At 44.1% G+C, this 27,819-nt stretch overlaps 1 protein-coding gene across 1 annotated transcript in view; it reads left to right on the forward strand.

Annotated features, from left to right (window-relative positions):
- The window catches only part of EBF1 (EBF transcription factor 1), a 610,041-nt gene that overhangs the window by 500,646 nt on the left and 81,576 nt on the right, over positions 1-27,819 (forward strand). Inside the window, exons 9-10 of the mRNA XM_075344289.1 lie at positions 15,328-15,458; positions 23,065-23,191. Of these exons, the coding sequence (XP_075200404.1) occupies positions 15,328-15,458; positions 23,065-23,191 (258 nt within the window). The remainder of the gene's footprint in view (positions 1-15,327; positions 15,459-23,064; positions 23,192-27,819) is intronic.

The raw sequence follows: 27,819 nt of genomic DNA on the forward strand, positions 1-27,819 counted from the left end.
GAACAACCTGCGTCCAGCACCATCAACAATATTTGGGATTAGAACGATGTGTCAACGATCAACAATAAGGTGAGTATTTTTGATCGTTAGCGGTCGTTCGTACGTTTCACACGCAACGAGGCCGGATGTGCGTCACGAATTCCGTGACCCCGACGACATATCGCTAGCGATATCGTTGTGTGTAAACGAGCCTTTAGGCTGGAGTCATACTTGCGTGTGACTTGTGCCAGTGTCGGATGACATCGCCCAGACTGGCCGGTGGCTCTCCTGACCGGAGCGGTTCAGCTGCATGTATTTCTATGCACCTGAGCCGCTCTTGTCAGGAGAGCCGCGTTCGGTTCGGCCAGTGAGATCCAATACTCACACGAGTCACTGAAAATTGCTAGTTATGCGATTTCCAAATATGATCAATAAACTAGCTTCACCTTAAAATTGACAACTTTTTGGCAGCAAGTCTCATGTAATGAATGAGGAGAGAAAGCCTTTGCTTTGAGTCGCTGCCGGTAATGTACGAGCAATCATGTAGCAAACAAGGAAACAGACAGGATCCTTCCTTCTATATTTAGCCTTCAGCCGTTTAGACAGTTTTAAATCTTCCGCTCAGTGTACGATGCGTCTCCGGCTACTAATCAGATGCCACGGTGCCCTGAGCGCCAGACGTTGCTGCCCCGTGCTACCATGAACAGGTGCGTGCACGGCTGGCTTATTATTATTTTTTTACATATTTTTTTTGTTTCTTCTTTATGTGATTTGTCTTTTATTATTGAAGACTTCAAAAATTTCTTTCTTGTTTGCAATTTTTGAATACAATCAATAATCTAAGGTTATTGATCACCGTACAGGAAAGTTCAGCAAAAAGTGCTCCCCATCATAACACCAAAGATTCTGGGGTGGGTAAAGGCTGGGGTCCGAAGATATAAGGAGGTGTCCACGATTAGAAAAATATGGCTGTATTCTCCCAGAAAGAATACTACACCTGTCCATTGGTTCTGTCTGGTAGAGCAACTCCGTTCCATATAAAGAAGAACCCCCACTAAGTTTACATACTGTATATATATATATATATATATATATATATATATATACATGTAATGTAGTGTGAGTATATCTCCAGTACCGAGCACCGTTCTGCTCCTCTTCTCAGTGATGTCACTGCTCTCCAGACTCTCCGAGTCACACTGGGTTCTGCGTGACCCAAAAGTGACTTTTCTAATGTAAAGCGGGCTTTACACGCTACGACATCGCTAGCAATTGCTAGCGATATCGAGCGTGTAAGCACCCGCCCCCGTCGTGGATGCGATATCGTGTGATCGCTGCCGCAGCGAACATTATCGCTACAGCAGCGTCACACGCACATACAGTTAGGTCCAGAAATATTTGGACAGTGACACAAGTTTTGTTATTTTAGCTGTTTACAAAAACATGTTCAGAAATACAATTATATATATAATATGGGCTGAAAGTGCACACTCCCAGCTGCAATATGAGAGTTTTCACATCCAAATCGGAGAAAGGGTTTAGGAATCATAGCTCTGTAATGCATAGCCTCCTCTTTTTCAAGGGACCAAAAGTAATTGTACAAGGGACTCTAAGGGCTTCAATTAACTCTGAAGGTGTCTCCCTCGTTAACCTGTAATCAATGAAGTAGTTAAAAGGTCTGGGGTTGATTACAGGTGTGTGGTTTTGCATTTGGAAGCTGTTGCTGTGACCAGACAACATGCGGTCTAAGGAACTCTCAATTGAGGTGAAGCAGAACATCCTGAGGCTGAAAAAAAAGAAAAAATCCATCAGAGAGATAGCAGACATGCTTGGAGTAGCAAAATCAACAGTCGGGTACATTCTGAGAAAAAAGGAATTGACTGGTGAGCTTGGGAACTCAAAAAGGCCTGGGCGTCCACGGATGACAACAGTGGTGGATGATCGCCGCATACTTTCTTTGGTGAAGAAGAACCCGTTCACAACATCAACTGAAGTCCAGAACACTCTCAGTGAAGTAGGTGTATCTGTCTCTAAGTCAACAGTAAAGAGAAGACTCCATGAAAGTAAATACAAAGGGTTCACATCTAGATGCAAACCATTCATCAATTCCAAAAATAGACAGGCCAGAGTTAAATTTGCTGAAAAACACCTCATGAAGCCAGCTCAGTTCTGGAAAAGTATTCTATGGACAGATGAGACAAAGATCAACCTGTACCAGAATGATGGGAAGAAAAAAGTTTGGAGAAGAAAGGGAACGGCACATGATCCAAGGCACACCACATCCTCTGTAAAACATGGTGGAGGCAACGTGATGGCATGGGCATGCATGGCTTTCAATGGCACTGGGTCACTTGTGTTTATTGATGATATAACAGCAGACAAGAGTAGCCAGATGAATTCTGAAGTGTACCGGGATATACTTTCAGCCCAGATTCACCCAAATGCCGCAAAGTTGATCGGACGGCGCGTCATAGTACAGATGGACATTGACCCCAAGCATACAGCCAAAGCTACCCAGGAGTTCATGAGTGCAAAAAAGTGGAACATTCTGCAATGGCCAAGTCAATCACCAGATCTTAACCCAATTGAGCATGCATTTCACTTGCTCAAATCCAGACTTAAGACGGAAAGACCCACAAACAAGCAAGACCTGAAGGCTGCGGCTGTAAAGGCCTGGCAAAGCATTAAGAAGGAGGAAACCCAGCGTTTGGTGATGTCCATGGGTTCCAGACTTAAGGCAGTGATTGCCTCCAAAGGATTCGCAACAAAATATTGAAAATAAAAATATTTTTTTTGGGTTTGGTTTATTTGTCCAATTACTTTTGACCTCCTAAAATGTGGAGTGTTTGTGAAGAAATGTGTACAATTCCTACAATTTCTATCAGATATTTTTGTTCAAACCTTCAAATTAAACGTAACAATCTGCACTTGAATTCTGTTGTAGAGGTTTCATTTCAAATCCAATGTGGTGGCATGCAGAGCCCAACTCGCGAAAATTGTGTCACTGTCCAAAGATTTCTGGACCTAACTGTACCTGGTCAACAGCGTCGCTGTGACTGCCGAACAATCCCTCCCTCAAGGGGGAGGGACGTTCGGCATCACAGCAACGTCACCATGACGTCACTAAGCGGCCGACCAATCAAAGCGGAGGGGCGGAGATGAGCGGGACATAACATCCCGCCCACCTCCTTCCTTCCGCATTGCGGCCGGCAGCAGGTAAGGAGACGTTCCTCGCTCCTGCGGTGTCACACACAGCGATGTGTGCTGCCGCAGGAGCGACGAACCACATCGATAATCAACCATTACTGATTTTTGGTTTTGGGACGACCTCTCCATGGTGAACGATTTTCACCATTTTTGAGGTCACCTAAGGTCGCTGGTAAGTGTCACACGCTGCGATATCGTTAATGACGCCGGATGTGCGTCACTAACAACGTGACCCTGACGATAAAACATTAACGATATCGTAGCGTGTAAAGCCCCCTTTAGTCTATGGAGCATCAGAACAAGGCTCCATAGACTTAAACTGTGGAGAAATAGAAAGATAAAGATAGATAGAGACAGGTCGATAGAAAGAAAGAGATAGAGATAGCTACAGATAGATACATTATAGTTAGATGGACACTACCGCTGGCTTCTGGCTTGTCTGACCACCCTAAATAGGTTCCTCACCTATGCGCCTAGCAGGATACCTGACCAATGCAGAGAAGAAGAGAATGTTAGCGAGCAGTTTTTACAGCTGGACACCACAGGACTGTCTGTCAAGCATGTTACACCCATGACATCCGGCTCATGCATAGCACAAAGAGTGAGCCGGAAAGTCATAACCCTGGAATTGTTGACTCCGGTCTTCCTTTCATACCCCACACCTCCATTCCCATCTCTTGTTTAAAATAATTACACGGATACAAATTTATCTTTGGATGATTTTGGCCATAGCAGCCATTTTATTAACAAGAATACATAACCAATAAAATTCGCAATATGGTAAGGTCCTTGAAGCTACCAAAACCCTGGTGATTCCCATAACCGAGCAATAAGAACCCCAACTTGCTCCCAGCCGTTACCCACACTGGCTCAGGAGCACCAAATGGTAAGGGTTAATCCTCCGTCAACCCCAACCACACCCCTAGGGGCCCCGACATACCCCGTCGGGGTTCCCCCCCAAAATCACCAGGTGACCATCAATTCTGCCAATGAGGGGATCCATACCCGGATGAATTCCCCGAACCAATTTTAAACCAACTTCAAGGACCCACCAATAAACAACGCCAACCAGCCACTACGACCCAAGAAACAACCACGTACCACCCCTCCCACCAACTTCACATCTTCGTCAGACCTATATAATAGGGAGGGCGGGCGGGACTGTCACTTTTGGCACCGGAGCGGGAAAGATGCCGCTCCTCCCCCTTTTCTGAACTTCGACTCAAAACGGGCTCCCTCCCCCTCACCCCACCTATGACACCCTGACCTCCCCACCAATCAGGTGTCATGACGGCCTCCGCAAATGCCCCGGGGGGAGGGGGGGGGCATTGCTCCGTCCTCTCTGGCTTGTGGTGACGTCACTGAGAAGAGGAGCAGAACAGTGCTGAACAGTGGAAAGAGCAGCAGTAGGGGAGTATGTTAATACAGTCACACTACATTGCATGTGATTATACATACATTTATTGGGTAAAAAACTTAGTCGGAGAGCTTCTTTAGAGGGGTGATTCAGGAGCAAAGAAAATTAAAAAGGATGTCATTACAAAAATCAATTTTTAAATACCATTCATTACAAATAGCAATCGTTTTGTCTAGGGAGTTAATTCCTATAGAATAAAACTGTCTCACCGCCTTGTTACACTTATAGAAGCCTATCCGACTATGGTAATAGCACAGGTGCTTGTGAGCATGTGCAGAAGGAAGCTCCACTGCTGAGACCTACTTCCTACTGCACATGCTCACAGGCACCAGTCCTATCGAACCCCCTTAAGTGATTGAGGTTGAGCTGCAATACCACATATAACCTGTTGTCAAGTGTAGCGCTATTTCTGGAGGAAAACAGTCATGTCTATTTATTTCTGGATAAATATCACTCATGATTTTAATTTTCAGCTATTTTCCCTCTAAACACTCCAGATATACCATTGGTGCAACCTGTGCATCCACAGAGGGGGGCCCAAGAAGTAAAGGCGCCCAGTTTTACTTCCGAAGCTGGAAACAGCCTGTTACAGAGGCCTTGGGTGGGCATAATGATCTATTGACTGCAAAGAGCCAATGCAATGTTCTTGCACAAGGGCCCTGTTCTGTCTGTGTATGTTCCTGGATACTGGCATGTTTTTTTTCATTAGAGGGCTCATCTAGGACTATATTAAATTTTTACCATGGTCCCAAGCACTAATGCCGGCGTCACACGGTACGATATATCGGGCGATATGTCTTTGGGTCACGTCGTAAGTGACGCACATCCGGCATCGTGTGACATATCGTACCGTGTGACAGCTACGAACGACTGTGAACGAGCAAAAATACTCACCTTATCGTTGCTCTTTGACACGTCGTTCATTTTCATAATGTCGTCCCTCCTTCTGTGCGCCGGTTGTTCATCATTCCCAAGGCAGCACACATCGCTACGTGTGACACCCCGGGAACGACGAACACAGCTTACTTGCGTCCCGCCGGCAATGCGGAAGGAAGGAGGTGAGCGGGATGTTACGTCCCGCTCATCTTCGCCCCTCCGCTTCTATTGGGCGGCCACTGTGTGACGTCGCTGTGACGCCGAATGTCCCTCCCCCTTCAGGAAGAGGATGTTCGCCGTCCACAGCGACGTCGTTTGGATGGTAAGTACGTGTGACGGGGGTTTACGACTTTGTGCGCCATGGGCAACTAATTGCCCATGTCGCACAAACGATGGGGGCGGGTACGATCGCCTATCGTCCCGTGTGACGCCGGCATAACAGGCAGGTAACTGCTAACTAACTGCCTGTTCTGCCCGATGCCAGTCTCTACCGGTGGCACAAAGTGGTCGGAGCCTGCTCCCGCCAGAGATTTTGCGACTTCCACTGATGTCACCTTGTCAGAGTAGCGGTTTGATGCGGCGTGAGTGTTGATGTTATGCTGATTGACAGCCGGCTACCTGCTGCCAACCTGCAGGAAACCATCTGTCAATTATCATGGCGTCAGCAGTCCCGCCCCGTCGACAGCGCAGCCTGGAAGAGGAAAAGCAATTATCTGCCTGATAATTTTTTGACATAGTCTAAAAATTATATAGTCCTGGTCCTGGATAACCTCTTTACAGATGGAGACAAATGGCTGCTTGATAATACTCATGTAATTACCAGCAGACTGTCACACTTTCAAGCGTGGCAAGCGCGTTCAGACCAAAAAGAGTCTGATGTACAATGAAAAACCCACCGGGGATACAATAACAATGGTGAGCCCTGGCACTAGTGAGAGGGTAGATGGACACCTCCTATCCTCACCTGAACCTGTCCCTACTCTCCTAGCCAGTTCTTATACAGTTTCCGCAACTGTCACCGAGCAGCACCCTGATACCCTGGGAAACCCTAAAGATAGATGCCCTGATTAGTGAGAGGCGGGTGAGGTTCACTAGCCCCACCACTGCACTAAAGAGACAAGCGGGTAGGTGAGACAAACAGGGGAAAAACTGCAACACAAAAGGATAAAGTTTGGCTTCTGGAACAATCCAATGCAGCTCCTTCCACCAAGGGGGCTAGTATACAAATGAGTTTGTATCTTCAGCAAGGATTGCTGGGTAACACCTCTATTAAAACCTGAAGGAAGTGACTACAAAGCTGAAACAAAACCACATTTAGATGTGGATAGCCAGATAGAAACAAGGGGCTCCAGTCTGAAGATTGTCACTAGTCTCCAAAAACAGGGGGACGACTGTGACATAGACAAGGTAACACCAAACAGCAAAAAAGGTGGTTTCCAGCAGAATCTTTTCAATATTTAGGCTGTTTTTTCGCGTGCATGTGTGATTGGTAACGCCGGCTCCACACATTTACTAATCATCGGACGCGGTACATCCAATTACACATGGCACCGCGCAGGTACAGCTTATCTGTTTGTGATTCTGATGCTGATAGCGATGTTTTAAAATTTTTATCTGTGCCGAGAATCAGCGACGGAATACATAATCTGATGGCAATAACTGCATCTTTCAGAAGTACGAGGTGGAGGTGGTTTTATAGAGCTGCCTGAAAATATAACCGTAAAAAGAACTGCATGTCACACATAAAAAGTAAAGTTTGTTGGTCTGATGTTTTATTTTTTTGGAGGAAGGGGAATAATTTATTGGTAAACAAATATATATGTATTTTATGGCAATATTTTTAATTCTATATTTCTGATAATCCAGAATCCTATATTTCTGATATCTGTCCCATATCAGATGGATGGATGGATAGTAAGATACATACAGTGCCTTGCAAAAGTATTCACCCCTTTGGCATTTTTCATGTTTTGCTACCTCACAACCTGGAATTTCATTTTTTTTTTTAGGGTTTACATCAGTTCATGTAAAGAACATGCCGACAACTGCGAACATTTGGTTTCTTTTTATTGTGAAGCAATCGGCAAATAAGACAAAATAACTAAAACTTCAGTGTGCATAACTATTCACCCCCTAAAGTCAGTACTTTGTAGAGCCTCCTTTTGCGGCAATTCCAGCTGCAAGTCATTTTGGATAAGTCTCTATGAGCTTTCCACATCTTACCACGGGGATTTTTGCTCATTCCTCAAAGGAAACTGCTTCAGCTTCTTCAAGTGTTTCCTCTGGTGAACAGCAATCTTCAAGTCTGACCACAGATTCTCAATTAGATTAAGGTCTGGACTGTGACTCAGCCCCTCTAATACATTGAGATGTTTCTCCTTAAACCACTCGAGTGTTGCTTTAGCAGTAGCTTTGGGTCATTGTCTTATTGGAAGGTGAACATCTGTCACAGTCTCAAATCACTGACAGACTGAAACAGGTTTTGCTCAAGAATATCCCTGTATTTCGCACCATTCATCTTCCCCTCGATTTCAAACAATTTTCCCTGTCCCTGCTGCCGAAAAACATCCCCACAGCATGATGCTGCCACCATGTTTCACTGTGGGAATGGTGTTCTTGGGGTGATGACCTGTGTTGGTTTGGTGTCAGACATAGTGTTTACCTTGGTAGGTTTCCCACGTGTCTTTTGGCAAAATCAAAATGAACCTTCCAATTTTTGGCTTCAAGTAAAGGCATTTTCTGGCCACTCTTCCATAAAGGCCGGATCTATGGAGTGTACGGCTTATTGTGGTCGTATGGACAGATACTTCAGTCTCTGCTTGGGAACTTTGCAGCTCCTTCAGGGTTATCTTTAGTCTCTGTGCTGCCTCTTTGATTAATGTCCTCCTTGCTCGAGCTGAGAGTTTGGGTGGGTGGCCCTCTCTTGGCAGGTTTGTTATGGTAGCATGTTCTTTCCATTTGATGATAATGGATTGGATGGTGCTTCAGGGATCATCAGAGATTGAGATTTTTGTTTATTTTTTTTTTAAACCCAACTTGTATTTCTCCCCACTTTGTCTCTGACGTCTTTGGAGATCTCCTTGCTCTTCATGGTGTTGTTTGGCGATGTCCTTGGTCTTCATGGTGTTATTTAGAGATCTCAGTGGTCTTCATGGTGTTATTTGGAGATCTCCTTTGTCTTCATGGTGTTATTTGGAGATCTCCTTGGTCTTCATGGTGCTGTTTAGAGATCTCCTTAGTCTTCATGGTGGTGCTTGGGGGTCTTCTTAATCTTCATGGTTGATTTTCATGATGTTCTTTAGAGATCTCATTGGTTTTCATGGTGTGTGTTTTTTGGAGATCTTCCTTGTCTTCATGGTGTTTTTTGGAGATCTTCTTGATCTTCATGTTGTTGTTTGGAGATCTCTTTTGTCTTCATGTTGTTATTTGGAGATATCCTAGGTCTTCATGTTGTTGTTTGGAGATCTCCTTGGTCTTCATGGTGCTGTTTAGAGATCTCCTTAGTCTTCATGGTGCTGCTTGGGGGTCTTCTTAATCTATATGGTTGATTTTCATGATGTTCTTTAGAGATCTCATTGGTTTTCATGGTGTGTGTTTTTTGGAGATCTTCCTTGTCTTCATGGTGTTTTTGGAGATCTTCTTGATCTTCATGTTGTTGTTTGGAGATCTCCTTTGTCTTCATGTTGTTATTTGGAGATCTCCTTGGTCTTCATGTTGTTGTTTGGAGATCTCCTTAGTCTTCATGTTGTTGTTTGGAGATCTCCTTCGTCTTTATGTTGTTGTTTGGAGATATCCTAGGTCTTCATGTTGTTGTTTAGAGATCTCCTTGGTCTTCATGCTGTTGTTTGGAGATCTCCTTGGTCTTCATGTTGCTGTTTGGAGATCTCCTTGGTCTTCATGCTGCTGTTTGGAGATCTCCTTGGTCTTCATGCTGTTGTTTGGAGATCTCCTTGGTCTTCATGTTGTTGTTTAGAGATCTCCTTGGTCTTCATGCTGTTGTTTGGAGATCTCCTTGGTCTTCATGTTGTTGTTTGAAGATCTCCTTGGTCTTCATGTTGTTGTTTAGAGATCTCCTTGGTCTTCATGCTGTTGTTTGGAGATCTCCTTGGTCTTGGTGGTTATTTGTTATCAATAGAACAATTGGATATTATTTTGGAGGCCCTGCACTCATTGCTTATGTGTTTTTTTGTGCTGTTCTATATTTTTTCTAGATTGATAGATCTATCTATTGTGTTACCTTTCACGATGTTAGTAGTGTTTGTCCCTACATATCCTGGCACTGTTGCAATGCTTAGATATTACCAGACAATGTAGGATCATCCCCCATTAACAATTGATTCCTATATTTTCAGGAGGAATAACAGAGGCACAACATAGAATTCTAAAAAAGAAAGATGCTCCAGAATAGTGGTCACTGTATCACAGACCCGTCAGGAGAGCGGACAGGTCCTCTCTTTAAAGCTTTAGTATTGTACATTTGTGTAATTGCTAACTGACGGATCATCTGGCACCAGGTCCCATTAATGCCGAATTACATGAATTGTGGTCCTCGGTATATTTCTCATTTTTGAACTCTGCCGTTTTACAACCAAGCCCCTTTGTTCGCCATTTAAGCCCCTTTTAATTTTCCTATCATCGCCGCCCGTCTTTCTGCCTTTCTCTTGCACGCCAGTAAATATTACACGTCCCCTAGACAAAGTTCACCTCCTATAAATGAAATGTAAACCACTTAATCTGTTAGATTTTTAGCACTTGTCGGTATTTGCCTAACAAATCCCCGGGCTCGTGGCCTTTGATGATGCCTCGTAGGAACGCTAACACGCCAGCTCAGCTGTAGGAGAGACAAAATGACATTTACATGGCTTTCATAAGCCAGCGCACTGAAGGGGTCCTTAAACAGGCAGGGCACGGTAATATTTAATAAGCGGCGCCAGCCATCACGGGTAAAATTTGCATTTTCCGGCTGCACGGTACATTTGGGATAAAAGCTTTTATTTGTGAAGTGATCATTATTTTAACAAAGAGGAGCTACTTGATAATTTCCATTTTAACTCTCCAATACGCTATCAGCTATTCAGGACTATTATGCTAAATGGTGGCTGTAATCATGTTATTGTCACAGATTGAAGAGGAGGGGGTTCTCCTCTGATGTGTTAACAAAAAAAAGGCGCTGGCGCATTTATCCCGCGACTACCGGAGAATTATTTATTACTGTACAATGTGCCTCTCCGGGCCGAAGTGACACATCATTAGAAACTCCTACCGGATCCGTACGGCACTGGCGACTACAACGACATGGGATTTGTTCCTAGAAAACAGGTCTTCTAGGACACATTTTATAGAAAATCCTGGTCTCGTTGCCAATTCCAATATTTAAAAGTTTTATATCAGAGTTTTCCGATTTTATCAGTAAAGATTAAAGGGGTTTACTACAAGGAATCATTGACAACTACTAGATCAGATGCGATTTGACAGCTAAGACCCAAACCGATCGCACATGGACTCTGTCGCTCTACTTAAAGGCCACTTGCCACCTGGTAAAAAAAAAGTCCAGTTTTTGCTCTTGTTTCATTGCTGCTGCTTCCCTGAGCATTACGTTTTTTGTTTTTTGAAAATCCGCCATATGGTTCTGGAGATATGGGCCTTTTTATTCAGTGCTAATTTTTTATTTTCTTCAGTATTGGGGCGTAGCTCATATGGAAATAATACAGAGCATTCTAAAGACACACCTCTGAGGAGTCCTAAAGGAATCCTAAAGACACGCCCCTGAAGAGTCCTAAAGGAACCTAAAGACCTGCCCCTGAGGCGTCCTAAAGGAATCCTAAAGACATGCCCTTGAGGAGTCCTAAAGTAATCCTAATGACGCACCCCTGAGGAGTTCTAGAAGAATGCTAAAGACAAGGCTCTGAGGAGTCCTAAAGGAATCCTAAAGACACACCCCTGAGAAGTCCTAGAAGAATGCTAAAGACAAGGCTCTGAGGAGTCCTAAAGGAATCCTAATGACGCACCCCTGAGGAGTTCTAGAAGAATGCTGAAGACAAGGCTCTGAGGAGTCCTAAAGGAATCCTAAAGACACACCCCTGAGAAGTCCTAGAAGAATGCTAAAGACAAAGCTCTGAGGAGTCCTAAAGGAATCCTAAAGACACAACCCTGAGGAGTCCTAAAGGAATCTTAAAGACACGCCCTGGAGGAGTCCTAAAGGAATCCTAAAAACACACCACTGAGGAGTCCTAAAGGAATCCTAAAGACATGTCATTGGGGAGTCCTAAAGGATCTAAAGACATGCCCCTAAGGAGTCCTTAAGGAATGCTGAAGACACAACCCTGAGGAGTCCTAAAGGAACCCTAAAGATGCTCCCCTGGGAAGTCCTAAAAAATCCTAAAGACATGCCCATGAGGAGTCCTGTGTACCACATGCACTTGAAAAAGTGACAGCGCATATGTACGATCAGTGAGGGTCTCGATGCTCAGGCCTCCACCATTTAATGTGTTATATCACTCAATCTATGCATTATACAACTTTTCTATACACTTTAGGTCCAATTAGTTTTTGCTTTTGCTTTTTTTGTTTAGGTTTTGGTGTGTTTTGATTGTGTTTTTGAGTTGCACCTTTTTATTTGCACCGTTTTAAATGTCTGTTTTACATATGATCGTCTGTCGGTTTGCTTTTATTTGTCATTGTGGTCGCAGTTTGAGTTTTCCAAATGTATTCGGCTGATTCATCATTTGCGCCTTTTTAAAATGTCACGTATTTTTTTATTTTTTGCACAAATGTATGTCCAGTCTACCAAGGAGTATTTTTATGTACTGTATGTCTGGAAATTTTGTGCAGGTTTTGCCACGTTTTAGTGGAATATGGAGCTTTTTTGTTCTAAGGGACAATGGGAAAAGTAAAGAGCGTTTTGAATGTTACTCAAAATTTATATAATGAGAAAGAAGATTGTGAATGAGAACTTAAGAGATACCCAATTCAGGATCATACATAGAGCTATCTATGGATTTAATATACTGAATGCAAGACATCCAGATAAGATGATGAGTTGTCCAAATTGTGGTACGGAAAAAACAGATCTATATCATGGGATATGGCAGTGCGAAAGGATTGAAAGATTTTGGAAACAAGTCCAAGGGGTAGTGAGGAAAATCTGGAATAGAAATGTAGAGTAAAGGGGGCTTTACACGCTACGACATCGCTAATGCGGAGTCGTTGGGGTCACGGAATTTATGACGCGCATTAGCGATGCCGTTGCGTGTGACACTGATAAGCGATTTTGCATCGTTGCAAAAACGTGCAAAATCGCTAATTGGCGACATGGGGGTCCATTCTTAAAAATCGTTACTGCAGCAGTAACGAAGTTGTTCCTCTTTCCTGCGGTAGCACACATCGCTGCGTGTGACGCCGCAGGAACGAGGAAGCTCCCCTTACCTGCCTCCCGGCCGCTATGCAGAAGGAAGGAGGTGGGCGGGATGTTACGTCCCGCTCATCTCCGCCCCTCCGCTGCTATTGGGCGGCGGTTCAGTGACGTTTCAGTGACGTCGCTGTGACGCCGCACGGACCGCCCCCTTAGAAAGGAGGCGGTTCGCCGGTCACAGCGACGTCGCCGGACAGGACGGCTCTGGGCGATGTTGTGCGGCACGGGCAGCGATATGCCCGTGTCGTGCAACAGATGGGGGCGGGTACCCACACTAGCGATATCGGGACCAATATCGCAGTGTGTAAAGTACCCTTTAGAGCCAATGGTCTGGTTATTTCACTATCAGCATCGGGAGGAGGGAGAGAAAGGGGGAGACAAGTTACCGAATCTTTTCCATGATATAGCAATGATAAGTAAAAGGGCTATTCTTCAGAAGCGGCTGGTGAAGGAAACACCAACAAAAGAAGAACTTGTTAATCAATTGAAAAAAACGCTCATGTTGGAGAAGGTGATGGTGGAGAGGTGTAAAGAAAGGATGACAGCAACATTTTTCAGTAAATGGAGAAAGTTCATAAGCGTTATATGTTTTAGAGATGAAACAATACAAATAATGTCCACATTTGTGTCTACGGAATGGTACATGAAGGAAGACCTGTCAGGGTCCCTGTGCGAGCTGAAAGTATAGCTGGCCAAATTCTGGGTTGTGTCGCATGGAGAGGGGAGGGGGGGGGTGGGAGGGATAGTGTTTACAAGTAATGTTGGTAACAAGTTATCAAGGAATGCTGAAGGGGGGTAGCGGAGACTGAACAATGGAAATATACACTGACGAAGAAGGGGAAGGAGTAAATTTGATGACCGTGACAAATATTTGATCGATAAATTGTAGAGACTATGTTATTTGATATTTTGATTTGTTGACCCTTATTTTCTTCATTCTGTACCCTATTATTACCATGACAAGAAAAGAAATAAAAAATTTGGTTTAAAAAAAAAAAAAATTATATATATATATATATATATATATATATATAGTGTATATATATACATATATATAAAAAACATATATATGTATATAAATATACAGTGCAGTATGTATGTGTGTGTATAGATTGTGTGTGTGTGTGTGTGTGTGTAAATATATATGCATATATATATGCATATATAAATATTATATATAAAATATTATACATATATAGTGTCTATTCCAACATTTCAGACTTCAAGCATAAAGATAAAAATGTTAATGTTATGGTGAAGAATCAACAAGTGGGACACAATTGTGAAGGTGATCGATATTTATTGCTTATTTTAAACTTTTTTAAAAAATAGATAACTGAAAATTGGGGCGTGCAAACACCAAACATGTGGAGGAAGGTGCTCTGGTCAGATGAAACCAAAATCAAACTATTTGGGCACAATGCCAAACAATATGTTTGGCGTAAAAGCAACACAGCTCATCACCCTGAACACACCATTCCCACTGTCAAACATGGTGGTGGCAGCATCATGGATTGGGCCTGCTTTTTTTCAGCAGAGATAGGGAAGATGGTTAAAATTGATGGAGAGATGGATGGAGCCAAATACAGGAGCATTCTTGAAGAAAACCTGGTGGAGTCTACAAAAGACCTGAGACTGGGATGGAGATTTGTCTTCCAACAACACAATGATCCCAACCATAAAGCAAAATCTACAATGGAATGGTTCACAAACAAGCGTATCCAGGTGTTAGAATGGCCAAGTCACAGTCCAGACCTGAACCCAATCGAGAATCTGTGGAAAGAGCTGAAAACTGCTGTTCACAAATGCCTCCATCCAACCTCACTCAGCTCCGCTGTTTACAAAGGAAGAATGGGCAAGAATTTCAGCCTCTCCATGTGCAAAACTGATAGACACATACCCCAAGCGACTGCAACTGTAATCACAGAAAAAGGTGGCGCTACAAAGTTTTAACTTAAAGGGGATGAATAATATTGCACGCCCCAATTTTCATTTTTTCATTTTTTACAAAAATTTTAAATAAGCAGGAAATATTGTTCAACTTCACAATTGTGTCCACTTGTTGATTCTTCACTAAAAATGTAAACATTTTATATTTATGTTTGAAGCCTGAAATGTGGGAAAAGGTTGAAAAATTCAAGGGGCCGAATACTTTTGCAAGGCACTGTATATATATATATATATATACATTATCTCTTGCCTTGTCTATGTATGGTTTGTTCCAGTAGCCCATTTATCATCAGATTGTCCTGTTTCCTCAACATCTGACGCGGGCCTCAACATATACCATCATCCTATATCATGCCCCCTCTTCTTCTAATATATTGTTTTCTAATGTCCAGTAGATGGTAATATCTCACTATACATGGTGCTGGGTGCTTGGTATAATAATAATGTGGCTCCTCTTTCTCCCCTTTTTTTGTCTTTTGAAAAACAGCAACACCATGTATCAAAGCCATCAGTCCAAGCGAAGGATGGACCACCGGAGGAGCCACCGTCATCATTATAGGGGACAATTTCTTTGATGGCTTACAGGTCATATTTGGCACCATGCTGGTCTGGAGCGAGGTAGGTGTTTCCAAAATTTACTGAGACACTTTTATTTTTATTTTTTTATTTTATATATATATATATATATAACAAAATAATAAACTTAATGAATATTAATAGAAATACATAGGAAAGCCAATATTTTAAGTTCTCCATTACGAGGCAATAAGGCCTTGAGTGCCCCCAACAGTTCAAGAAGTGCCACTTTATAAAGTAATAATGCCCCCTTAAAGAGGAATATTGCACCAGCAGGTCCTTAGAAAGTAATAATCCCCGGAGCATCCCCCGTGATAAAGTAGTAATGGTGTAAGTGCCGCTTATTAAGTATAAATGCCACTTAAGTTTCTCTTAGCAATTAATATTATCCAGAGTGTTCCCTATAGTGTAATAATGCCGCTATACTACATAATAATACGCACTGTGGATGCCATACAGTTCAGAGTAGCACTCACCTGAGCAAACAGCGGGGAGCCACACATCAGGGGCCCGTGAAACACTTGTCGGGGACCCCTGCTCTACAATATCAGTGTTGTTCCTATCAACTGAAACAAAGGGCATGTGTTTTAAATCATTTAAAGGGAATTTGTCACCAGTCTTTTGATATGTAATCTAACAGCAGAATGATGTAGAGGCTGAGACCCTGATTCCAGTGATGTGCCACTCACTGCTCTGCATGCTATCATTATGATACAATCACTCCTGTTTTCTCGGCTGAAAATCTACCTGTGCGCCCAATGCTAAGCTCTGTATAATCCCACTGATTGGCATCTTTCTGTGTATACTCTACATTGACAGAAAGCTGCCAATCAGTGGTGGGGGCAGGGTTACACAGAGCAGAAGGACTACACTGTGTGAGACACCTAGTCCTGTAGTGATAATCTCTTGCTGATAAAACGCTGATTTTTTTTGAAACAGCCAAACACAGGCCAGTAAGTGACACGTTGCTGGAATCAGAGTCTCATGCTGCTCTCCGATTACATAACGAAACCTGCTAACAGATGCCTTTTAATTAGATCTGCTTCTTACCCATTTGTCAATGCCCCATAGTGTTTTTTCAGAGCTTACCAACACCATTCCCCAACCATCACTAAACATTATGGGCCTATTATGGGCAGGCCGACGTTTCAGGGCCTTTATCAAGTCATAAAAAGGTGTACTGCCCCCCCCCCCCCCCCCTGTACATTGGGAACAATAAAGATTTTTCTAATTGCTGAATGAGTCTTCCGTGCCTTGGATATTACAAAATTGGATTGGCTTTGCAGCATAGTGTACAAGTGGTGCGTGGGAGACACCTGCCTTATTAGGGGCAGGGACGGACTGGCCCACCAGAGGACAGGAGAATTCCCCGGTGGGCCCAAGCAATGGCACCTGCTGGCATCACATATATATGACACTTGTGTGTCCGCGATGCATTGACCACTTTCCCAGGTTGTCTAACTCTGGGAAGTGCGGTGATAAGAAGCCATCAATAAAGAATAGAGAGTGAGCATCAGTCTGCAGCTGATTATGGGTCATACTTTCTGTCCTCTTAGAAAAAGTTTACAGGAGTTTTCTTATCAGCAAATACAGGATTTCAATGACAGCTGTTACCTCTATGCACAACTGATAACACATTATCCACCAGTCACAACAGGTGATCTCTCTCCATTCACAATGACCTTTATACATGCTCATTTGACACTTCAGTGCAATTATTGTTGGCTATGTACATGTGTTGTTTCCTGAAACTAAAGATAGAACAAATCTAAAAACCCTTTGTCACGATTCCTCTGTGCTGAGCATCTTGCCTTTGGGATGTTCTGCTGCACTTTCCTGTGTTACTAAGGCTACTTTCACACATCCGGCTGTAGCAGTGCGGCACAATCCGGCGCTCTGCTGAAAAAACGAAACCCTTTTTTTTTGCCGCCGGTTTCGTTTTTTCCAGCATTGACTTGCATTGGCGCCACATTGTGCCGCATGGGATTGCGTTCCGTCCGGTTTTTGCCGCATGCGGCAGATTTAGCCGATGTAGCGGCCAGATGGAACGTTCCCTGGCACGTTTTTTGCACATTTTTCAATGCATGCCTATGGACGCCGGATGCGGCGCGATGCGGCAACAAACGCATCCGGCCGCCGCATGCGGTTTCTTTCACTGCGCATGCTCAGTAGCGTGCCGAAACCGGAAAAAAACGGACGGGCCGCATGTAAAAACTTATGCAAAGGATGCGGTGTTTTCGCCGCATCCGTTGCATAGGTTTCACAGCCGGATTGAGCCACGGTGCTCAAACCGGATGTGTGAAAGTAGCCTAAGCTAGCATTATGATTAATAGCACAGGATTCCATGTTGGTGCTGATTACTCAGGTGACCCACCAGTCATGATTCCTCTTTGCAGAGCATCTTGCCTTCGGAGATGCTCTGCTGCACTTTCCTGTGTTACTAGCTCTCAGTGTGTTTGACAGCGCAGGATTCCATGTTGGTGCTGATTACTCAGATGTTCCACCTTCTTGGTAATTGCTCTGCTTCTTACTGAGCATGCTCTCCCAGGACATCGCCAGTTGTATTTTCTGGTTCTGCAGTAGTGCTGTTGGTGTGTGTCTCTGCCTGACCCCGACTGTGGTTTGACAAGAACAAGGAGCGGGCAGAGGTGAGTCAAATAACAGTCCAGGGTCAGGCAACAAGGATCAGAACAAAAAGGAATACAGGGTAACCGCACTATTCCCAAACCAGAATGTATGACTGGCAAGCTTCTGAGAGAGCATGCTCAGTAAAGAAACACAGCAATTATCAGGAAATGGAGCTTCCTGCATGGAATCCTGTGCTGTCAATCAACCTGCCAGATCTGTAGTCCAGGAAAGCGCAGCAGATCATCTCCTAATGTGCAAGATGCTCTGCACAGAGGAATCGTGTCACTGCTAGCTAAGTAGTCCAGGAAAACGAAGCAGAGCATCTTCTAATGTGCAAGATGCTCTGCACAGAGTAATCGTGTCACTGCCAGCTCTGTAATCTAGAACATGCAGCAGAGCATCTCCTAATGTGCAAGATGCTCTGAACAGAGTAATCGTGTCACTGCCAGCTCTGTAATCTAAAAAACGCAGCAGAGCATCTCCTAATCTGCAAGATGCTCTGCACAGAGGAATCGTGTCACTGCCTGCTCTGTAATCTAGAAAACGCAGCAGAGCATCTCTTAGTGTGCAAGATGCTCTGCACAGAGGAATCATGTCACTGTCAGCTCAGTAGTCCTGGAAAGTGCAGCAGAGCATCTTCTATTGTGCAAGATGCTCTGCACAGAGTAGTCGTGTCACTGCCAGCTCTGTAATCTAGAAAACACAGCAGAGCATCTCTTAGTGTGCAAGATGCTCTGCACAGAGGAATCATGTCACTGCCAGCTCTGTAGTCCTGGAAAGTGCAGCAGAGCATCTTCTATTGTGCAAGATGCTCTGCACAGATTAATCGTGTCACTGCCAGCTCTATAATCTAGAAAACGCAGGAGAGCATCTTGTGTGCAAGATGCTCTGCACAGAGGAATCATGTCACTGCCAGCTCTGTAATCTAGAAAATGCAGCAGAGTATCTCTTAGTGTGCAAGATGCTCTGCACAGAGGAATCGTGTCACTGCCAGCTCAGTAGTCCAGGAAAGCGCAGCAGAGCATCCCTTAGTGTGCAAGATGCTCTGCACAGAGGAATCATGTCACTGCCAGCTCAGTAGTGCAGGAAAGTTCAGCAGAGCATCTCCTAGTGTGCAAGATGCTCTGCACAGAGGATTCGTGACATTGTAATAGCGGGGGCTCCTTAAAATTAGTAGATAAAGTTACATATGAGACGAACGGTACAAGATAAGATGATGTTTCGGGAAAGTTTACTTTCCCCATTGTCCCTGTTGAATGAAATTTTTAAGCTAAGAACAAGAAAGCTTTGGAGAAAGACACAGACATTGTATAAGAAAAGTACAGTTAATCATTGTCTCGTCCTGCGGAATCGCCTTGTATTCCTAGTCAGTGGGAAATCTTTGTCAGCATCCCATTCAGAAATCCCCACCCGGCAGGACAATACCCAGCGCGGAGCGAGACGAGTGAAGACAGCGAGGGAGCAGCTCTGATATAACCGGGAGGCAAAGTGCAAAAATCCGATATTACACAGAGCTTTGTAGCATGAAAAAGCCTCCTAACAAGGAAACTCCTTACAATTCCCGGGATTTGAGAGCGGTGCCGAGCGCCATTGTTATCCGACACATTACACGTGTTGGGGTCGCGGCTCTGATGCATTTATTAGGAAAAAAGGGCGCAGCTAATGAGATTCAGAGCACCGGATTCCTGACGTTTTAGGGGCGAGGAGCGCTGGAGATGTGGGCTAATTGATACATTTGGGTTTTCCTGGCTTCTGCTGACCCCCCACCTATCCTGTTTCACATGTGGTTGCAATCCGCACCGCCAGCTTGTTCTTTGCTGTGAAACTCGAGATTCATCTCTTTGCTATTCTCACACTTTGTCCCTCATGCTGTTACATTTCACGGGGTATATTTTTATTTTATTTTATTTTATTAGCAGAGACTTTTTACTGTTCTCTAAAAGGACAACAATAAATATGGTGAGATATTTTTAAAGGAAGATTTACAGGTATTTTCTGCTGCATGGTCCCGTGCTCAAATGGGCTTGAGCACAAAAATCAAAAAAATAAAGTTACAAAGTTATCAGGAGTCAAGGGGGTGGTCCTGGACTCCTCTGGTGACATGCAATCTTATCTAAAGAGTCAAGGGGGTGGTCCTGTACTCCTCTAGAGTCATATAGTCTTATGTAAAGAGTCAAGGGGGTGGTCCTGGACTCCTCTAGTGACATGCAGACTTATGTAAAGAGTCAAGGGGGTGGTCCTGGTCTCCTCTGGTGACATGCAGACTTATGTAAAGAGTCAAGGGGGTGGTCCTGGTCTCCTCTAGAGTCATCTAGTCTTAGTAAAGAGTCAAGGGGGTGGTCCTGTACTCCTCTAGAGTCATATAATCTTATGAAAAGAGTCAAGGGGGTGGCCCTGGACTCCTCTAGTGACATGCAGACTTATGTAAAGAGTCAAGGGGGTGGTCCTGGTCTCCTCTGGTGACATGCAGACTTATGTAAAGAGTCAAGGGGGTGGTACTGGTCTCCTCTGGAGTAATGTAATCTTATGTAAAGAGTCAAGGGGGTGGTCCTGGACTCCTCTAGAGTCATCTAGTCTTAGTAAAGAGTCAAGGGGGTGGTCCTGTATTCCTCTAGAGTTATATAATCTTATGGAAAGAGTCAAGGGGGGGGGTCCTGGTCTCCTCTGGTGACATGCAGACTTATGTAAAGAGTCAAGGGGGTGGTCCTGGTCTCCCCTGGAGTAATGTAAACTTAAGCAAAGAGTCAAGGGGGTGGTCCTGGCCTCCTCTAGAGTCATATAGTCTTATGTAAGGAGTCAAGGGGGTGGTCCTGGACTCCTCTAGAGTCATATAGTCTTATGTAAAGAGTCATGGGGGTGGTCCTGGACTCCTCTAGAGTCATATAGTCTTATGTAAAGAGTCAAGGAGGTGATCCTGGACTCCTCTGGTGACATGCAATCTTATGTAAAGTGTGAAGGGGGTGGTCCTGGGCTCCTCTGCAGTCTTGCAGTCTTATGTAAAGAGTTAAGGGGGTGATCCTGGTCTCCTCTGGAGTCATGCTGTCTTATATAAAGAGGCAAGGGGTTGGTCCTTGACTCTTCAGGAGTCAGGCAGTCTTATGTAAAAAGTCAAGGGGGTGGTCCTGGTGTCCTCTGCACAGAATTTTGTATCTAGTAATGCCATGGTGTCACATTTGGCTTAGGCCATAGACAGTTTTACAAATCACTTTGCAAAAAATCAATATTCGGTCCATTTACACAAAAAATTATCATTCATGATAGTCTTGCAGTCTAAGCAGGCTGCTGTTCACCCGCAAAATACTCGTTCGTCGGGTGAAACTATCTTTTGTACTACACAAAAGATAGTCGTTCGTTCTCCGCAGCACTGTGTAACCAGGACTCATGCTTCCGAGAACAATGGCAGCTTATGCAGACTTAGAGTAATCATCATTTTATTTTATTTCCCCTATAAAACAATAGTACTCATGAAAATAAGCAACTTTGTAATATATCTGGTCAGACAAATCAGTTTCTTTCTTTCTTGGATTGATCTTTCAGCCTCAATTCATGGGTAAAATCTATGAAATCTGCATTCAGTGATCACAAATGTTTACATTACTGAGATAGGAGATGACAGTTGGTGCTTTAAAAATCTATGGAGAAGGGAGGAGCTAGAGACAGACATTCTGCTGCAAGTTCTCCATAGAACTTTATGAGCACTAACTGACAGAGGCACAGACACATTCTGGTGCAAATGTTGCATAAAGTTTTATGAGCACCAACTGCTAGAGGCGGAGCCAGATATTCTGTTGCAAGTGTTCTATAAAACGTTATGAGCACCAACTGCTAGAGGCGGAGACAGATATTCTGCTGCAAGTTCTCCATAGAACTTTATGAGCACCAAGTGCCAGAGGCAGAGACAGACACTCTCCTGCAAGTTCTCTCTAAAACTTTATGAACCCCAAATGCCAGAGGTGGAAACAGACATTCTGCTGCAAGTTCTCCATAGAACTTTATGAGCACCAACTGCCAGAGGCGGAGACAGACATTCTGCTGCAAGTTCTCCATAAAACTTTATGAGCACTAACTGACAGAGGCACATACACACATTCTGCTGCAAATGTTGTATAAAACTTTATGAGCACCAACTGTCAGAGGCAGAGACAGACATTCTCCTGCAAGTTTTATCTAAAACTTTATGAACCCCAACTGCCAGAGGTGGAAACAGACATTCTGCTGCAAGTTCTCCATAAAACTTTATGAGCACTAACTGGCACAGACATACTTTCTGCTGCAAATGTTGTATAAAACTTTTTGAGCACCAACTACTAGAGGCGTAGACAGACATTCTGCTGCAAGTGTGCTATAAAACTTTATGAGCACCAACTGCCAGAGGCGGAGACAGACATTCTGCTGCAAGTTCTCCATAAAAACTTTATGAGCCCCAACTGCCAGAGGCGGAGACAAACATTCTGCTGCAAGTTCTCCATAAAACATTTTGAGCCCCAACTGCCAGAGGCAGAGACAGACATTCTGCTGCAAGTTCTCCATAAACCTTTATGAGCACCAACTGCCATATTCTATCTCAGTTATGGGAAAGTCTGTACTCACTGAAGACAGATTTTCCCTGTGAATTGAGACTTTGAGGAATAAAAGATCAGAGCAGGAGGAATAATCTAATAAGATACTGTATATTACAAAGTTTATTGTTTTCATGTGTACTTTTGATTACTAAAACAAAAAATATAAAATAAAACAAGGGCTATCGTTCTGTGCGCCTCGTTAAATGGCGCTGGTCAGTTCGTGTAAATGAAACTTATGACCAAACCTGGAATTAAAAACGCGTTGCACCAGTAACACTTTTGCTGGTGAGGTACATTGTCATCGTCTCCCACTTGCTATATAGAGAGTAACACTGACAAGTTAATTGCGTCTTTTGTGCCTTTGTTTATAACGATGTGTCACCGAGACGTAACGGAAGATTGGAAACATAACAACTATCCCTTCATTGGTTTATTGTAATTTGCTTTTGTTTCTTCAGTTAATCACCCCTCATGCCATCCGCGTGCAGACCCCTCCCCGACACATCCCTGGAGTGGTGGAAGTTACATTATCCTACAAATCCAAGCAATTCTGCAAAGGAACACCTGGACGATTCATCTACACAGGTAAGTCTCAATAACATAGGGTTTGTGTTATATCTATGGTGGGGGGGTAATTAAGGAGGTATAGGAAGGCAAAGTCCAGCACCAGGCTTGATTAAAACTCTTGTCTTTATTGAGTACTGACGCGTTTCGGACAGGGTCCTTAATCATGAAACGCATCAGTGTCATCTCATTTTAATCACTATGTTTTTAACTCAATAAACAAAAGAGTATTCATCAAGCCGGGTGCTGGACTTTGCCTTCCTAAACCTTCAGGCTATGTGCGCACGTTGCGTACAAGCCCTGCAGAAATTTCTGCAGCGATCTGAAGAGCACATGTGCGCTTTAGATCGCTGCAGAAATGTCCGTAGTGAGCGCCGATTCCATGCGCTCTGCCTGCAGCTCCTGCCATAGACAGAGCAGGAGCTGCCGGCAAAGCGCAGGAAAGAAGTGACATGTCACTTCTTTTTGCGCAGCGCTTCGGCAGTAGCCGAAGCGCTGCGCTCTTAGACGCCACGTGCGCACGGCCCCTGCACAATCTCCATAGACTGTGCAGGGGCCGCAGGACGCATGCAGTTACGCTGCGCTACAAAGCGCAGCGTAACTGCATGTTTTTACGCAACGTGCGCACATAGCCTCACTCTGTGGATACCAGACACATGGATCTGTACACCTGCCCTCATTTGATCCACTAAAGGCTGCTTTACACGGTGCGATCTCGCTAGCGTGCGTACCTGCCCCCATCGGTTGTGCGTCACGGGCAAATCACACAGCCGCACAACATCGCTCGAACCCGTCACATTACTTACCTGCCTATCGACGTCGCTGTGACCGGCGAACCGCCTCCTTTCTAAGGGGGGCGGTTCATGCGGCGTCACAGCGACATCACTAAGCGGCCACCCAATAGAAGTTGAGGGGCGGAGATGAGCGGCCGTAACATCCCGCCCACCTCCTTCCTTCCTCATTGCGGGCGGCCACAGGTAAGGTGAGGTTCCTCGTTCCTACAGTGTCACACATACCGATATGTGCTGCTGCAGGAACGACGAACTACATCGTACCTGCAGCAGCAACGATAATTGGGAATAAAGGAGCATGTCAACGATTAACCATTTTGCACGATTTTGCGACCTTTTTCAATCGCTCGTAGGTTTCACACGCAACGACATCGCTAAAGAGGCCGGATGTGCGTCACGAATTCCGTGACCCCAACGACATCGCTTTAGCGATGTCGCTGCGTGTAAAGCGGCCTTAAGGCAACTTGGTATGGACTATCACAAGCTTCTCGGTGAGCTGATATATATTATTTCTTTTGATAATTAAGCAGGTAGATCACCAATATCAGATCGGCAGGGGTCCATCACCCAACACCATCAGCTGTTTTCAGCTCTGCGTGTGCTCGTATGTATAAAGTGTATAGAACCAGTACTGCACAAGTTTGTACACCGTGTAGTGACATTTTCAGGTCAGTTGCCATTTACTTCAATAGTCGTATGGCCAGTACCCAAAAACGACCAGTAGACAGTGTATAGAGATGTGGTGTTCCCTCTACACTGTTTACAGCTGATCTGTGAGATTCTAGGACTGGCCCACAGGAGAACAGGAGAATTCCCCGGTAGGCCTCACTCTCTATATGAGCAGTAGTTGGGGCAGGTGCCATTTACTTCAATAATAGTGTGGCCAGTACCCAAAAATGACCAATAGACAGTGTACAGAGATGTGGTGTTCCCTCTAGACTGTTTACAGCTGATCTGTGAGATTTTTGGACTGGTCCACAGGAGAATTCCCCAGTAGGCCTAACCTCTCTTTATGAGCAGTAGTTGGTAGAGGTGCCATCTAGTTCAATAGTAGTGTGGCCGGTACCCAAAAACGACAGTAGACAGTGTACAGAGATGTGGTGTTCCCTCTAGACTATTTACAGCTGATCTGTGATATTCTTGGACTGGCCCACAGGAGAACAGGAGAATTCCCTGGTAGGCCTCACCTCTCTATAAGAGCAGTAGTTGGCACAGGTGCCATTTATTTTAATGTTAGTGTGGCCGGTAACCAAACCAGTAGACCGTGTACAGAGATGTGGTATTCCCTCTACACTGTTTACAGCTTATCTGTGAGATTCTTGGACTGGCCCACAGGAGAACAGGAGAATTCCCTGGTAGACCTCACCTCTCTATATGAGCAGTAGTTGGCAAAGGGGCCATTTTTTTCAACAATAGTGTGGCCGGTAGCCAAAACAGTAGACAGTGTACAGTGATGTGGTTTTCCCTGTACACTGTTTACAGCTGATCTATGACATTCTAGGACTGGCCCACAGGAGAACAGGAGAATTCCCTGGTAGGCCTCACTCTCTATATGAGCAGTAGTTGGTGCCGGTGCCATTTTCTTCAATAATATTGTGGCTTGTAACCAAAAACGACCAATAGCAATAGACAGTGTACAGAGATGTGGTTTTCCCTGTACACTGTTTACAGCTGATCTGTGAGATTCGTCGACTGGCCCACAGGAGAACAAGAGAATTCCCCGGTAGGCCTCACCCTTTCTATATGAGTAGTAGCACAATATGCTTCATTCGCTATATATACAAACAAAAGGCAGTATCTAATCAGTCATTTAACAAACTGTCCAGATTATTATTACTGTATATAGAAGTATCAGTAAATTTGTGAATGAGGGTAATATAATGTTTGCATAGAGTAGAACAGTGGGGTCAGTATTAATGGAGGGCCCTCAGCACCTTGGGAAGTGTGAAGTGTTGGATTCCCTATAATCTGACATTCATGATCTATCCCAAGGAAAGGACAATCCCTTTAAATGTCCCTGATATCTAAGGATATTCACAATATGGTATGAAATAATATTACATTACGCCCCTGCTGCGGATAGAGAATACGTCCATGGCGTATAACCTGTACTTAGACTAGTTAGCAGGCACTTGTTCTGTATCTACTGCTGTCTGCCCCTGGCTGTTCCCTCTTAATAACTGATCAGCCGGGAAATAAAGATCAATCATAGAGGAGCTGAGGCCAACACAAACATATCGACAAGCACAAAGCCAATAACAGCCCAATGTAGAAACTTCATTCATCATCCGAGTGAGGAGACTCAGGAGAGAATAAACCCATCGCCTGCAACCGTCTAGGAGACTCCGAAACCACTGTATCTTCTCTCCCATCTCGAACCACTTCACTTTTGCGTCCATCAAAAGACTGGGATGGATTTTTATCTACTGGAAGAAAACAAGAAAATTTGATTTTACATTACGTAATAAAAACACGAATTTAATAGGTTGCGTCGAACAAAAAGGTTTGTAGGACACTGGTCCAGAGGTGTCACGAGGTGTCACGATGATGAAGCCCTACGAGCCTCCACCTGATGGTTGACCTCTCTGAGGCATCTTCTGATTAGTAGATGGGACATGATCGTTGATGTATCCATGAGGTTGTGCCAACAGGTCAATGGAGGTATTCTTGTCCGGTGGCCATGAGTTAATGATATGGCCACTGGACAAGGTCTTCCACTATCTTTTTGCTGAACTTGAGGCTTTATTTGGCTTAAATGACCAATTTTAGTACTTTTTTTTACCAATCATGGACTCCTAGTGTATTTTAAAGATGGTCATAGAAGGGTTAATATTGTTCACCTTGAGGGTTTTTTTCTGTAGGGTTTGGGTTTTTTAGGGTTTTTTTTCTATTCCACACGAATTAAAGCCTTAACCCGAGTCCCTCACTCTTTTAAAGTAATCAGAAAATTTATAGAGCAGCGGATAAAATAATAAAAAAAAAGGTTGTAGGGATATCGACCCCGTGAAAATAATAACACGACTCATCTGTAGGAAGAAGAAAAATGAAGCGGTGGAAAGAAGGGGGGGAGTCTGGTGCGTGCTGCTGTGTGTATTGATCCAGAGGACAGAAGCACACGTTCTTCTTCTCATTAGCTCTTGGCTCCATGGTCTCGTTACATGGACACCGCAGCGCTCAGAAGGAGGTGGAGAGGAGGGGTGAAGAGGAAGGATCGCAGCCTCTGACCAAGAAATAGGAAACAGATCCAAAGCAGCCATGGCCAAACTCACTGTCACCTTCCCACTGTGACAGGACGGCTCCTTTTTCATCCTCTATGACTTGACATAGGGGTAATTATACCACTGACATCCTAGCAGCGATTTCCCAGTGGATGAAGCCCCCTGGAATATGTGTCCATCACTCCGGAGGAGACCTGGCCTTTCACAAGGGTCAATGAATAATTGAAGGTTGGCACCAGTTAAATACACATTTGGTGCTTGTTTAAAAATTGAGGACGACTTGACCAAATGTTAAGTTGCCGATGTCAACTAATCAAACTCTTGGCTTGTTCTCATGCTTTTTGCTCTTACAGTAAACTACAAACTGTCCCGACTAGAACTTCTAATCTTCAGATGCCCATAAACCCTAGATAGCTGTTGGCCGAACAATCATTTCTGTGTTTTCAATGCGGAAGGGGACTAATCAGATTTATCTTCCACAAGAACAAAAGGATCAGGCAGTAAAATTCAGCATGCCCAATCTTCCCTCCTCCAACATTATTTATCGGGTGAGAGTCGGGAGGCCCCCATATACGTTACATGGTGGGCTAGTCACTCTATTGGTCTTACCAAGTTTATTCTAAAAAAAATTGGGGTAATT

This window comes from Anomaloglossus baeobatrachus, chromosome 4, assembly GCF_048569485.1.
Source record: "Anomaloglossus baeobatrachus isolate aAnoBae1 chromosome 4, aAnoBae1.hap1, whole genome shotgun sequence".
Classification (NCBI taxonomy): domain Eukaryota; kingdom Metazoa; phylum Chordata; class Amphibia; order Anura; family Aromobatidae; genus Anomaloglossus; species Anomaloglossus baeobatrachus.